This window comes from Notolepis coatsorum, assembly GCF_963971535.1.
Source record: "Notolepis coatsorum genome assembly, chromosome: 1".
NCBI classification, from domain to species: Eukaryota; Metazoa; Chordata; class Actinopteri; order Aulopiformes; family Paralepididae; genus Notolepis; species Notolepis coatsorum.
In genome coordinates, this window is record NC_140165.1 from 83,708,243 (window position 1) to 83,723,758 (window position 15,516).

General features: G+C 46.6%; 1 protein-coding gene across 1 annotated transcript in view; it reads right to left on the bottom strand.

Moving 5' to 3' along the window:
* Window positions 1-2,751: 2,751 nt before the first annotated feature.
* slc25a11 (solute carrier family 25 member 11) overlaps window positions 2,752-15,516 on the bottom strand; it is a 30,303-nt gene continuing 17,538 nt past the window's right edge. Inside the window, exons 8-9 of the mRNA XM_084318537.1 lie at window positions 15,451-15,502; window positions 2,752-3,561 (exon numbers count right to left, since the gene is read on the bottom strand). Coding sequence (XP_084174663.1) covers window positions 3,406-3,561; window positions 15,451-15,502 — 208 coding nt within the window. The 3' untranslated portion in view covers window positions 2,752-3,405. The remainder of the gene's footprint in view (window positions 3,562-15,450; window positions 15,503-15,516) is intronic.

Genomic DNA, 15,516 nt, shown 5'->3' on the forward strand with positions numbered 1-15,516 from the left:
TTAACGTTAATATCGCCTAATCTATGTTTTAAATTATGGCTATGTGTCTAATCTGCCCATCGCATTATCAAAGACTATTTTCCAGTCAGTGCTGTGAAGGCAGATTGTTTTTTTATCGCGTTGTTGCCGTTTCAGAGCAGTTAGAAAAGCCCCCGTTTTGATATAAAAAACAGCTCATTCTGGAGCATTCTATGAAAATCGTCTTTTAGTGGAATATTCCACAACGTTGATTTTCGTCGGCCTTTTTATGAATCGTTTTCAAATAAACGCTAGATGATCAATATTATACGTGCACGCACGCACATTACGGCCGCGCACGGATAATCGCCTCGTTGATTTCCTCTTGGACTTTTACAGTGAAACCGAAAGAAGACATTTCACAAAACAGCTTATAACTTCATCAAACTTACTCTGATTATCCTACCACTGATAACATAGAGTCCTTACCTGACATCAGATGGTATCCAACTGGTATATTCCAATTCCTGATCACCATTCGAAAAAATCGATACGTGTATGGATCCAACGCGATACAGTAGAACTCCATGATCCGCGGGGATCTGAGGCTCCAGAATGAACTCTGGTAACCCCGGCTGGATCAGTGAACTGGAAAATGTACCGGATTTTTTTCCCCATTAATTTTCATTGAGTCCATTCCAAAATCACTTATGTCATCTGGGAGACGACAGGGGGCGCTTTTTTCCACAGTGATCGTCGGCGCCCCTCGGCTATACTCGGGTAGGCTCGGGTGATGCAATAATTTTTCAGATCGCAAAAAAATAATAATAATCCGAGAAATCTCGTGAGTGGCTAGCAACCACCTATAAAAAAACACGAGAAATCTCGTGAGTGGCACTGAAAGAGTTAAGAGCCACAAAAATTACTGTGGTACCACAAAGAGCCACACCATATACCAGCGTTTCTCAACCTTTTTTTTCAGTCACGGCACCCTTCATGTGTATATAGGTCTCACCCTCTGGTCTCTGAAGTTGCTAATGTCTTTTTTATTTGGGCCTCACAGGGTTAAAAGTACCCTGTGAGACCCCCGGTTACAAAATTACAAAATCATGTTTAGCCATTTAAAAAGAAAAAGTCTGTAAATGTTTATTTAAAAAATGTTAAGCACATGTATAGTCAATTTGTCCTGTTGTTCAGCCTCACAATGCTATTTGATAGTAAATGTGTTTATATGTCCCACCCTCTGAAGTTGCTAATGTCTTTTTCCTCTTATGCCCGAAATATACAGTAAACGTGTATATTTTCAGCATTACGTTTGTTTACCAATGATTTTAACTGTTATTAGTGAAATATAAGATTATAGAAATCTCAGGGCATTGAGTCGGAAATCGGCGCATATTGACAGGAGGAAGTGGAGCAGCCAAAAGTGAGTATAGTCTTTTGAAGGAAGAAACTCTGGGCTTTCGAATTTCGAAAAACTACCCTACCCAGCTCACACCAGCCCCTGTCAATCATCTGACTTCTGGATTTACTTTTTTATTTCTCTTATTTTTTGGGATTATCTCCCACAAACCTGAACGTTATTGCGATAAAACAGAACGCAGTTAGTTTCTCTACCTTTCTGTGAACGTCTAGCAAAAAACGGGTGTTGCAATATGATGAAAAATGGTAGAGAAATTTAAAAAGATGGCAGAATTCAGTACTGTATACAAAACCTGTTTTCATTTGCTTAGATTTTTCAGGTCTGGTAAATTTTAGCATGGTGTTATTCACAGTCAAAGATAAAAAATATTTTTTTAAATATAATTGATATTCTCCTTTGGTTCATTACAATTTACTCAAGCCTAGTAACACACTATTTCTGACACTGGGAATACATTCCCTGAGATCCATAGATGTCCCTAGATTCAGATACCAAGAACATGCAAATAGACCATTTAAAAAAAAATCTGTGAATGTTTATTTTACGTCTTTATGGAATGAGTGACATACAAAAAAAAAGAAAAAAGTATATAATTATAATATATATATATTTTTTGTTTTGTTTTTATGGATGGAAGAGCCACACATTGACGGGCAAAGAGCCACATGTGGCTCGCGAGCCGCGGGCTGGCCACCCCTGCCCTATACGTCCATTCCACTATAGACGTTGCCATTTCTTGCCTGTATACGCTATTATCCCGAAATCAAATCTATATCATAGGTATTATGTTCCATCATGAATGCATGAAAGGGGGGGGGGGTCATTTCTGATTATTTGATTGTCAGTAACGGCATTCGCATTGAACACTAAAAACGGTTATCAGCCCGATCGGTGTAAAAGCATTGCAGGATCAAGCTAAAATTGACGTCAGATCATTCTTACCTGTGATCGGGAGTATTCCAAAAATTATATTCAAATTGTTTGATCGCCATCTGGTACATCCAATGCCCATTTGGCCCACGGCATAATCGACCACAACTTATGGATCGGGGTTATTTGACGCGCTTCGATGGAACTGGCAGAACGGCTGCCCTCGCCCGACAAGGAAACATGAAAACGGAGACGTTTGGCCGTCCCACAGAGAAAGATACAAGGTTGCAAAGGGTGCTCGATACCGCCGTCTAGCGGGATGTGGCCGGTATTGCACATTAGGGACCTCAGACTCATTCCATATGGCAAAAACAGGCTCCCTGGGTGGATAATGAATACAAATATCTACCCAGAAACTACTTTTCTCGTTTTTGGCACTGAACGACTTAGGCCCAGAAACATTTTTGGCACCCAAAGTGTTAAGAGAACTACAAAGCAGATGAGGCTCAAAAACATATTTTATTATTTATTTCTCTCTCTCTCTTTCCATCCATCTTTAACTGGCTGTAACCATACAGAGCCATCCCATGGGGGGTTCAAAATGCTACAAACATGATGACATCACTGACGTTCTTCATGACAGTAATTTTACATTCTTTTTTTATTACAAAAAGAATTAAATCCGCTTTGAAAACACCGTTCTGAGTGTGTGCATGTGTACAGTACGTGTGTGCATGTGCATGTGTACAGTACGCGTGTGCGTGTACATTATGTGTGTGAATCTACATGTGTACAGTACGTGTTTGTGTGTGTACAGTACGTGCGTGTGCGTGTACGTGTGTACAATACGTGCATGTGTGTGCGTGTACATGTGTACAATACGTGTGTATGTGTGTGTGACTGCGTGTACATGTGTACAGTATGTGTGTGTGTGTGGAAAGGAGAGTGTGATTAGTGGACTGTACCAAGTCTCAGTGCTTTGGAGGGGTGCACCACTGGGTAGTGTATGAGTTGATACAGGTCTAGTCTACTTGGTACGACTCTGTAACGCTGTCTCCTCATTGGCTTCACTTACAATGCGTGTGCGTGTGTGTGTGTGTGTGTGTGTGTGTGTGTATGTGCACGTGTGTGTGTGCGTGCATATGTGTGTGTGTCTAGCGGTCCAGCACGTGCTTCTTATAGAGCTTATTCATCTGTTCGAGGAAGATGAAGGTGAGGACTGTGTGAGGACCCAGACGGGCGTAGTATGGAGTGAAGCCCTTCCACAAGGAGAAGAAACCCTCGTTACGAATCACCTTCACCAGCACCTCCTGGTAGAGAGACACAAAGATGCAGAGAGAGAGACACACAGAGACAGAGAACGAGAGAGAGACAGAAAGAGAGAGACACACAGAGACAGAGAACGAGAGAGAGACAGAAAGAGAGACACACAGAGACAGAGAACGAGAGACAGAAAGAGAGACACACAGAGACAGAGAACGAGAGAGACAGAAAGAGAGAGACACACAGAGACAGAGAACGAGACAGAAAGAGAGACACAGACAGAACGAGACAGAAAGAGAGACACGCACACACACACAAAGCTAGACAGAGAGAGAGACAGACAGAGAGACAGACAGAGGCAGAGAGAGAGACAGAGAGAGAAAAAGAGAGAGAGAGATAGAGAGGAGGGAGGAAGAGAGAGACAGAGTGGAGGGAGAGAGAGACGGGGAGGGAGGGACAGAGAAGGGAGTGATATAGTAACAGTATAGTAATAGTAAAATATAGTATCAAACTAGTACTAATTCTTAAACTGTAATACTAATTAAACCATTCTTATTCTGTACTACTAATTAAACCATTCTAATACTGTACTACTAATTAAACCATTATAATACTGTACTACTAATTAAACCATTATAATACTGTACTACTAAGTACACCATTCTAAAGGTGCTCCCATAGTCGAGCGGACCGTACACAGAGCGGACTCAAAGCAGACCCAAAGCGGACTCAAAGCAGACCCAAAGCGGACTCAAAGCAGACCCAAAGCGGACTCCAAGTGCGAAGGTCCAATTTTCTAATGCGCTGACGTCCGCGCCGCTGACTTGGTGTCACACAAAACGCTGCTCTCCGTTTTGGTTGACATCGACTTGCATTTAATGTGACGCCGATCTGCATTTACTCTGACCACTCGCTTTTTCTTTCACTCGCAAAAGAGAATGAATGAAGTGTGTAAAACTGCCAGTTTTATTATCGAAATATTGGAAACGGAGATAACATAGAGTCTATGTTATCTCCGTTTCAGAGCATGTGAGCGGAGCGGAGCGCGGAGCAGAGCGGGTGGATTTTGAAATGAGTGCGGAGTGGGCTTTAAAATGGGTCAGAGTGACTCCGGAGCGAGAGCTCTCCTCCGCTCCGAGCCGCTCAGTGCACACAGTGTGTTGTGAAGGGCCAGATTAAACCGAATATATATATTTATTATATATATATATTTAATTGTATTTGTATATTCTCTAATATTCCTTGATATCCCTTGTATATTCCTTGTACAATATGCATTGAATATCCATCCTAGCCTACTGAACATCCCATAATAGTCTCCATTCTACTATTGGTCGAGACCTTGGTGCCAGGCTGCCATACCCCCCAGACCCAGTTCAAACGTACCGCTCAACATGTACGAACAAGTCCTAGTTCCGCGTAGGAATCTGGCTACCGCACCACTAACGGTACTATTTGTTCATAGTGCGTATATATACTGCGCTACTAAAGTAGGACTTCCTTTTTTAGTCCAGTTTCTTACCCTCCAATAGAGTGACAGACGTAAAGCCTCCCCGCGACGCCACGTGTGGGAGTAAGGCCAAGTTCGGCCTACCATCGGTATTGAGACATCGTGTATATTAATATTTGAATAGTCATATTTGGCACTATATCGTCGAGTTGGACGTAGTCTATTAAGCTAATAATAGTCTATTCATATGTAGTGCTTCGTGCGGTGAGAATACTATCGTAGTCAGTACCCCATCGTTTCGGGCAGAGAACTGGCTGCTTATCCAGGGTGGCCGACCCCATGTGAGGCTGCACCCGAGGAGCCCCAGAGCCGACGAGCGAGTGGACCTGCATACCGGATTATTCTACCGACGACAGCCCGCCTTCCCAGGCACGGATTATGCTTTGTATACAGTGATTATTCTATGGATAAAGACCAACACTGCCGTGTGTTGGAAACCCCCCCCCGGAGAGGACGACAGGTGAGGAGACGCTCTACACGACGAGGTCGCTTCACGTCTCTCCATCGTGGACCGGAGGAAGCCGGCCCACAGAGAGTCCAACTGCTTTCATCTGTGGATCGAGGATCGCTGAGGCACCGAGCCGCACAACCGTGGGTTCTCCCAGGATACCCTCGGCCAGACGGATACAGCCAGACTCTACCCCCCCCCCCCTTCTCCAGTTGTCTTACAAGCGACCGGAATTCCCCCCTAGTGTATCCAGTTCTATAATCATTAATAGAATAGTAGCTTACTACAAAAACCTAGGGGTCCGCAAGGACGACTTCAAACTGGAAATGGTAACAACAGATGAGGTACTCAATAAACTGAGCGCCCTCCAACCTAACAAGGCCACTGGCCATGACAACATCCCCTCCAAATTCCTCAGAGACTCAGCAGCCGCCATCACCCCAATCATCACACACATAATAAACCTCTCCATAAAACAGGGACACGTCCCCAAGGACTTCAAAATTGCGAGGGTGACCCCTCTGCACAAAAAGGGCAGCAAATTAGACCCAGGCAACTACCGCCCTGTTTCTATTCTCACCTCCATCTCGAAAGTCATGGAAAAAATAGTCTACGAACAGGTCGAAAAGTACCTAGCGGAAAAAAATCTAATCTACGAATTCCAATCTGGCTTCAGAACATCCCACTCCACTGACACATGCCTTCTCTATTTGAATGACCACATCAAACAAGAGGTGGACGCAGGCAAATACTGCGGCATGGTCATGCTGGACCTACAAAAGGCCTTTGACACGGTCAATCACTCCATTCTGATTGACAAGCTAAAAGCAATTGGTTTTGATAGCCTATCAGTGAGCTGGATGCAATCCTACCTTGAGGGGAGGGAACAGATGGTGGAGGTAAACGGTACCCTATCCCCCCCCCTCACAGTGAGCTGTGGTGTTCCACAAGGAAGCATACTAGGACCGCTACTGTTCCTAATTTATGCAAATGACATGTCGTCAGCTTGTGACTGCAACTTGTTCCTGTTTGCGGACGACTCAGCCCTGCTGGTCTCTGACAAGAACAAGTTACAGGTTGAAAAAACCCTCAGCTCGGAACTAGGCAGAATCTGCATATGGCTCGCTGATAACAAACTATCATTACACATGGGCAAAACAGAGTCCATTCTCTTCGGTTCAAATAACAAACTCAGCAAGACCGACGGCTTCTCAGTTACAGTGGGTGACAATATTGTCACAAGGAAAGATGAAATTACCTACCTGGGTTCCATCCTAGAGGCTAATCTCTCCTGTGACAAAATGGCATCCAATGTAATAAAAAAAGTCAACCAACGAACTCGATTCTTGTACCGGATCTCCTCTCTGGTAAACAAGAATACCCTGAAGACTCTGGCAGGAGCACTCATTCAGGGGTACTACGACTATGCTTGCACCTCATGGTACCAAAGCACCTCAAAGGCGCTAAAAACAAAATTACAAACATCTCAAAACAAACTGGTCAGACTACTGCTTGACCTTACTCCTAGAACCCACCTCACCCCTGCCCACTTTGACAACCTAGGATGGCTTAGAGTAGATGACAGAGTACAGCAACTTGCAATGGGCCTGGTCTACAAGATACACTACACGACCAAGGTACCCATGTACATGGCAAAATACTTCCCAAAGGTCAGTGAATACCACGATCACAACACCAGAGGGAGCTCCACAAATCATGTTAAACCCAGATTCGGCTCAAATAAGGGACTAAACACGTTTCGCAATTATGCCACATCAATGTGGAACGCCCTACCCAAAGCTGTAAAGGAATGTGGATCACTACCCACTTTCAAAACCTCTCTCAAGAGACACCTACGGGAGACTGCAATTCAACACTGGCCCCTGTAAATATCCTAACCCAACCCCCTCCAATGTACAGTCATTTACCTAGTATGGTTTTGTCAATAGTCCAATGTACAATTTTGTTTGTTTGTACAGAGTCTCCCCCCCCTCAATGTACAGTTTTGCTTGCTTATACAGTGTGCCCCACCCCCCCCCCCAACCACCTCCAATGTAAATTACCCAGTATGGTTGTCAATATCCCAGTGTACCCAACCCCCCCCACCCAACCTCCTCCAATGTACAGTTTCTACGTCAAATGTATATACTCCCTTTTCTTGACTCCTTCTGTATCACAAACAGTACTGTATTTGCAAATCTGGTATGTCATAAATGTATAGATGTAGCAGTACTGACTATCTGTATGTCATGTATGTCATATATGTCCTGATGAATTGAAAATGGGGGACCCTGGTGGAAACAAGACGAAAGTCTTTCTCTGGTCTGCATCCCCTTAACAATTGTGTGTATTGAGCTGTACTGTATTGTACCCATTCTGCAATCTGTTAATAAAGTTTTCAATCAATCAATCAAAAGTATCATTGCTATTATTCCTTAAATATTCCAGGTTGTATATTTACCGCCTGCGCCACCAGAGATTGGACGTTCTCTATTGATATACCAACGAATACTCTTGCCATAAAAGTGCATACTAATTCCCATTCATAAATGTGATTGATTTGATTAAGTGCTTGCTCTACACACCATCGCTGTGTAGAAATAAAGACCTATTTCTAATTCGTACATTTGTGTTGGATCCGTTTCATCTACGTGACAGTGTTCATCATAATATATTTATGCCGAGTACTGGGTGGCCGAATATTAAGTACAAAGGTAGTGGTAGTAAGTATCATATCTAGTAATACAGTCAGGGAATTGTACCCCTCAGTTACAATTGGTCCTTCGAGCCGGAGCACCTGGACCTGGAGCACCAGCACCTGGACAAGCGGGCCATGGTACACTGCCGGTACCAGCCCATACCAAGGAGCGGGAGGAGACTCGCCTAGGAGGCCTCTCCCCCAACGCTCGCCGATGTATCCACAGTCAGCGTCATACATTGGCACGCCTATGGTACCCGACTTCACCCAAGAGAACCGGGCCCAGTATACAGAACTCCGCATGTGTCTGGAGACCATGTTGGTGGATGTATTGGATGAACGCCATAAATACGCCATCCTACTGAAGCACTTAAAGGTACCCCGCGCACATAATATAGCGCTCGCCTACGCGACTTCCACCACCCCATACACAGCAGCGCTGGTAGCATTGGACCAGAGGTATGGGCGCATATGGGATTACGTGATCCAGGAGATCCGACACATCGACCGCTTACCCCCAGCAATAGACAATCGAGCACTGGACGACCTGTCCATCAGAGTGCAGTCCCTGGTAGGGATGTTGGGAGCGCAGAGAGAGAAGGGGAGGCATGAACTTTACGCCAACTCAAATGTGGAAAGGATCTTGGAGAAGCTGCCGCCCGCTCGACAGGAGCGTTTTAGGCGGCAGAGAGACCACCGAGACCCGAATGGCCCCGAACCGAACCTCCTCGATCTAGCAGACTTCCTGGCGAGAGAAGTCAGCAGCCTACGGCTAGATACATTCGGACGGAGCACCCCTGGCTCCAGAGAAGGAACCAGACGACTAAATGATGGAAGAAGATCGGTGACTGTGATGCACCAATCGGAGTCAGTACCGAGCAGCAGGAGCCACAGTACCCCCTCCAGAACGGAGAAGTGGAAGATAGTGTGCCCCTACTGTGAGAAAGAACACTGGCTAGCGCAATGTGACTCCTTCCCCAAGCTGAACGCGGAGGAAGCAAGTCAATGGATAAAGTCCAACAAGCGCTGTTTTCGCTGTGCGCGCTCACACATGGCAGCCGAATGCCGCTTAAAGAAAAGGTGCACCAAGTGCGATGGAGCCCATCTGGACATACTTCACGACAGTAACAGACGGCGCCCTTCACCCGCACCATCCAGCAGCAAAGCGAGCGTCATGTACATCGATCCCGCCAGCAGCAGTGGAGCCCGAGTACTCCTAAAAGTAGTGCGTGTGACACTAAGCTACCAGAATAAAGTCCTGGACACTTACGCCGTCCTCGATGACGGGTCAGAGAAGACCCTTCTGCTCGCCTCCGCTGCGGCCCAGCTAGGGCTGCGGGGAAGCGAAACCCAAATGACAATTCGGACAATAAGACGAGATTTGAAGACGATAAAGGGCGAGAATGTCTCATTCTCTATCGCAGCAAGCGGCCAGCCTGAGCGACGGTACCAGATTACAGACGCTTTCACCAGCCAAGAAATAGGACTGTCGCGGTACACATACCCCGTCGCCAAGCTGATGGAGAAATATGCACATCTGCGCAAGTTACCGATCCCGCTCATAGACAATGCTATGCCGACCCTGTTGATAGGCTCCGACCATGCAGACCTCATTGTCCCGATAGACCGGGTTCATACCGGACCCCGAGGCTGTCCTGCAGCAGTCGAGACCCGTTTGGGATGGACTCTCCAAGGCCCGCTCGCCAAATCTCTCAACCGAAGTACAGCCACTAGATGTCTCCACTCCCGAGTCACAGAGGGAGAAACCGCACTCCTGCAACACGTAGAGCGGTTATGGACCTTGGAACAAATGCCCTTTAAGAACGGAAAGAAAGACATTCGCTCTAAAGATGACATTTACGCCATTCACCTCCTCGAGACAGGGACCAAGAGAGTCCCGGTCAACGGCGTGTTGAGATACGCCACGCCACTCCTGCGGCGAGAAGGAATGCCTACTTTCCACGCCAAGACAGACGCCACAGAACGGTACCTGCTGAACACGGAGCGGCGCTTAGCCAAGAACCCCGCCCAAGAGAGTGTATACCGCGCTGAGATTGAGAAGCTCATCACAGCGGGACACGTCACAAAGATGGACATTAAAGAGGCTGACCAGACCACTGAATCGTGGTACGTGCCTCACCACAAGGTCCATCACAACGGTAAAGACCGCATAGTATTTAACTGCAGCTACCAGATCGGACCCCAAAATCTGAATAAAGAGTTACTGCCCGGTCCCACACTCGGCCCCTCCCTACTCGGCGTTCTACTCCGCTTCCGCCAGGAAAAGGTGGCCATCAGCGGGGACATTAAAGGAATGTTCCTGCAGGTGAGATTAGTAGAGGAGGACAAGCCCCTGTTACGGTTCCTATGGAGAGAGAAGCCAGGAGATGAGCACCCAGCCATCTACCAATGGGAAGTCCTCCCCTTCGGAACGACGTGCAGCCCCTGCTGTGCTACATTTGCACTACAGAAACATGTAGCAGAGGACCCAGCAGCGGACGAAGAGGTCCGACACAGCGTAAAGAACAGCTTCTACGTAGACAACTGTCTACAAAGCCTTTCAACCCAGGAAGAAGCCGAGGCTCTCCTGATTAAACTCCGCGCCTCATTGATCAAAGGCGGCTTTGATCTCAGGCAGTGGGCCAGCAGCGATCCGCAAGTACTGCGCAGCCTCTCCTCCGAGGACAAGGCAGCCAGCAGCGAGACCTGGATGGCTACAATCCCGGGAGAAGCCCAGGAGATGACCCTGGGATTGGTGTGGCGATTCAAAACAGATTCGCTTCACTACAGACACAAGCCCCTGACTACGGAGCAGGGAAGGCCGGCGGCGGCGCCGACCACCAGACGGAGTGTGTACACAACACTCGCCCGACAATATGACCCGCTAGGATGTATTCTACCGTACACCACCAGGGCAAAAATGATTGTACGAGCATTGTGGGACAAGGACCAGGGCTGGGACGACCCCATTCCCGCACACCTTGCATCCACCTGGAGAGAGTGGGAGATGGAGCTCCACTCACTCCCAGGCGTTAATATGCGCCGAAGCTACTTCCCACCCACGGTGAGGCCAGAGACATGTAAAATGGACTTACACGTCTTCAGTGACGCCTCAGAGGTCGCATACGGATCAGTAGCCTACTTGCGGGCCCAAGAAGAGAGGGGAGAGATCTACACAGCATTTGTCCTCGCCCGCTCGAGAATAGCCCCACGCAAGCAACAATCTATCCCACGCCTAGAGCTCTGCGCAGCCCTAGCCGGAGCGCACCTAGCCACGCTCATCCAACGTGAGCTCACCATACCGGTGTCTAGAACAATCCTGTGGTCAGATTCCACGACAGTACTCGCCTGGATCAAATCGGACTCATGCAAGTACAAAGTCTTCGTGGGAGTCAGAGTCACCGAGATTCAAGACTTAACCGAAGAGTTAACCGGAGAAACAGAGTGGCGCTACGTTGATACAAAACAGAACCCAGCTGACGTCATCACCCGGGGAATGCCCCTAGATGACCTCACCCGTCGCAATGTCTACAGTGACGGCCCAGCATTCCTAAAGCTCCCGGAAGGAGAGTGGCCCACGCCTATCCCGAGGGAAGCCAGTCAGGAGGAGGCTGAGAATAAGAAGCCTGTGTTCTGTGGATTGAGCACTGTTATCTCCGCAGACCCCAACATAGATGATTGCACTACCATAGAGAGTGCACAACAAAGGACATTCCTACTGCACTACCTACCGTCTCTACAGACCCGCCAGAAGTGGGTAAAGGAGAGAGACAATTTGACAGAAGGAACGGTCGTCATGATTATTGATCAATCACTGCCCAGAGCTATGTGGCCGGCCGGCCGCGTAAGCAAAGTGATCACCGGTGCCGACGGCAAGGTCCGAGCAGCTGAAGTGCTTGTCCAGGGTCGCACTTACACCCGTCCCGTGGCGAGGCTCATAGAACTGCCCCGACTCCCAGACACAATCGATGATGACCATGACCCTATAACCCTATGACTTTGTGAAGTTGACTGACCCCTACAGCAAACCCTTATGTGTAAATAGACAACGCGATTAATCTGTCTCTGCTTAACTGATTAGGTCTGGGACCAATCAGGGGGTGGCTGTTGTGAAGGGCCAGATTAAACCGAATATATATATTTATTATATATATATATTTAATTGTATTTGTATATTCTCTAATATTCCTTGATATCCCTTGTATATTCCTTGTACAATATGCATTGAATATCCATCCTAGCCTACTGAACATCCCATAATAGTCTCCATTCTACTATTGGTCGAGACCTTGGTGCCAGGCTGCCATACCCCCCAGACCCAGTTCAAACGTACCGCTCAACATGTACGAACAAGTCCTAGTTCCGCGTAGGAATCTGGCTACCGCACCACTAACGGTACTATTTGTTCATAGTGCGTATATATACTGCGCTACTAAAGTAGGACTTCCTTTTTTAGTCCAGTTTCTTACCCTCCAATAGAGTGACAGACGTAAAGCCTCCCCGCGACGCCACGTGTGGGAGTAAGGCCAAGTTCGGCCTACCATCGGTATTGAGACATCGTGTATATTAATATTTCAATAGTCATATTTGGCACTATATCGTCGAGTTGGACGTAGTCTATTAAGCTAATAATAGTCTATTCATATGTAGTGCTTCGTGCGGTGAGAATACTATCGTAGTCAGTACCCCATCGTTTCGGGCAGAGAACTGGCTGCTTATCCAGGGTGGCCGACCCCATGTGAGGCTGCACCCGAGGAGCCCCAGAGCCGACGAGCGAGTGGACCTGCATACCGGATTATTCTACCGACGACAGCCCGCCTTCCCAGGCACGGATTATGCTTTGTATACAGTGATTATTCTATGGATAAAGACCAACACTGCCGTGTGTTGGAAACCCCCCCCCGGAGAGGACGACAGGTGAGGAGACGCTCTACACGACGAGGTCGCTTCACGTCTCTCCATCGTGGACCGGAGGAAGCCGGCCCACAGAGAGTCCAACTGCTTTCATCTGTGGATCGAGGATCGCTGAGGCACCGAGCCGCACAACCGTGGGTTCTCCCAGGATACCCTCGGCCAGACGGATACAGCCAGACTCTACCCCCCCCCCCTTCTCCAGTTGTCTTACAAGCGACCGGAATTCCCCCCTAGTGTATCCAGTTCTATAATCATTAAAGTATCATTGCTATTATTCCTTAAATATTCCAGGTTGTATATTTACCGCCTGCGCCACCAGAGATTGGACGTTCTCTATTGATATACCAACGAATACTCTTGCCATAAAAGTGCATACTAATTCCCATTCATAAATGTGATTGATTTGATTAAGTGCTTGCTCTACACACCATCGCTGTGTAGAAATAAAGACCTATTTCTAATTCGTACATTTGTGTTGGATCCGTTTCATCTACGTGACAGTGTTCATCATAATATATTTATGCCGAGTACTGGGTGGCCGAATATTAAGTACAAAGGTAGTGGTAGTAAGTATCATATCTAGTAATACAGTCAGGGAATTGTACCCCTCAGTTACACAGTGGTTTAAACTGATGTAATATACATGTAGTACAATGCCAAAGCAATAGGTGGCGATGTAGTTCAAACATGAAGGCCATTTTCAACCAATCAGAAGGGTGAACGCGTCACTAGTCACTACACATCCTGCTAAGTCAAAACAGAAATCCGCCATCTTTAAATCACCTCGGGAACTATTAGCAACATTTATTTTCAGCAAGAAACAAACAAGGTGCAATAAAAAAAAAGGATACATTCACTGTGTTCTGCCTCATTTATTGATGAAACGAAACATCAACACAATGTAGCACCAAGAGCGGAGAGTTTAGTCTCACAAAAAGAGCGCTGATGTTGTTAGCTTACATGCTAACGTGAATGGGATCTGCCAGTATAAACACTTAGCATTGCGGCTAGGCTAGCGTACATTAGCATAGTAAAGCTAGTAGAATGGTTGAAAACTTTACTTAACAGATTGCAGAATGGGTACAATACAATACGGCTCAATACAAACAATTGTTAAGGGGCCCAGGGGGTGCAGACTGTTGTAGTTTGGTCAAATCAAGCTAATTTATATCATGCTCCAAACAAAATATTTTTTCTGTTGAGCGGGCAGGAGCGCGGAACGCTTGATGCGCAAATGAAGCTGAGCGCTGAGCGAGCGTAGAGTGGCTTGGGGGGGGGGGGCCAACATGAGCGAATGAGAGCGGAACTAAGCCGTCCAGAGCGAAGAACAGATTTCTCGGCCGATCTACGCCGCTCACATGCTCTGCTCCGTTTCCAATATTTAGAAAATAAAACTGGTATTTTTATTTCATGCAATGCGTGTTTGTCATTTCAGCACCACGCGCTGTCCACCTCATGTTGAGCAAGCCTATACGGTACATTGCACCTCGCTGCCTATATACCTGTTATTCAAGTGTGTAAAACTGCCTGTTTTATTATCGAAATATTGGAAACGGAGATAACACTCTTTATTTTGACATCGGATGACGACGACATGACAGAAGTTGAACAGCGTGGGAACATTTTTGTAAACTGCCGCGAGACATGTAGGAAATTGGTCCGCGCAGGTCCGCTGAGGTCCGCTCGACTATGAAAGCTCAAAGAGTCCATGCGGACCTCGCAGAGTCCAGTCCGCATACAGTCCGTTCGACCATGGGAGCACCTTAATACTGTACTACTAATCAAACCATTCGTATACTGTAGTATTAATTAAACCATTCGTATACTGTAGTACTAATTAAACCATTCTTATACTGTAAGCGCCGTAAGAACTGTTTCTGGACGGCTGCCACGTATGCGCGCTGTATGAGTGGATCCTAAGACTGTCTCCCGACCCCGCCTGTCCATCCCTCCCTCCCTCCCTCCCGCCCACCTGGTGCAACGACACTTTGTTTAACTACTCTGTTGTTGATGCAGCCTGACTATCGCATATGGCGTCTCAGGCATTCTGTAGATGACATGTGTCAACAAATGTACATGTCTGTTTGAATTTATGCTGTGCCATTGTTACTGTAAAAAATTTTATGATTGTGATGTTGTTATTATTATTAATGAGACGATGAGCTGTATGTGTGTGTCGCTGGAATTTCCCCAAGGGGATTAATAAAGGAATATCTTTTTAGTACTAATAAAACCATTCTTATACTGTACTACTAATCAAACCATTCGTATATTGTAGTACTAATTAAACCATTCGTATACTGTAGTACTAATTAAACCATTCTTATACTGTACTACTAATCAAACCATTCGTATACTGTACTCACCGCACTATTTTTATACTCCGGCTTGCCATCAATCATTCTCATACTCTGAATCCTGAGGAAAAATAA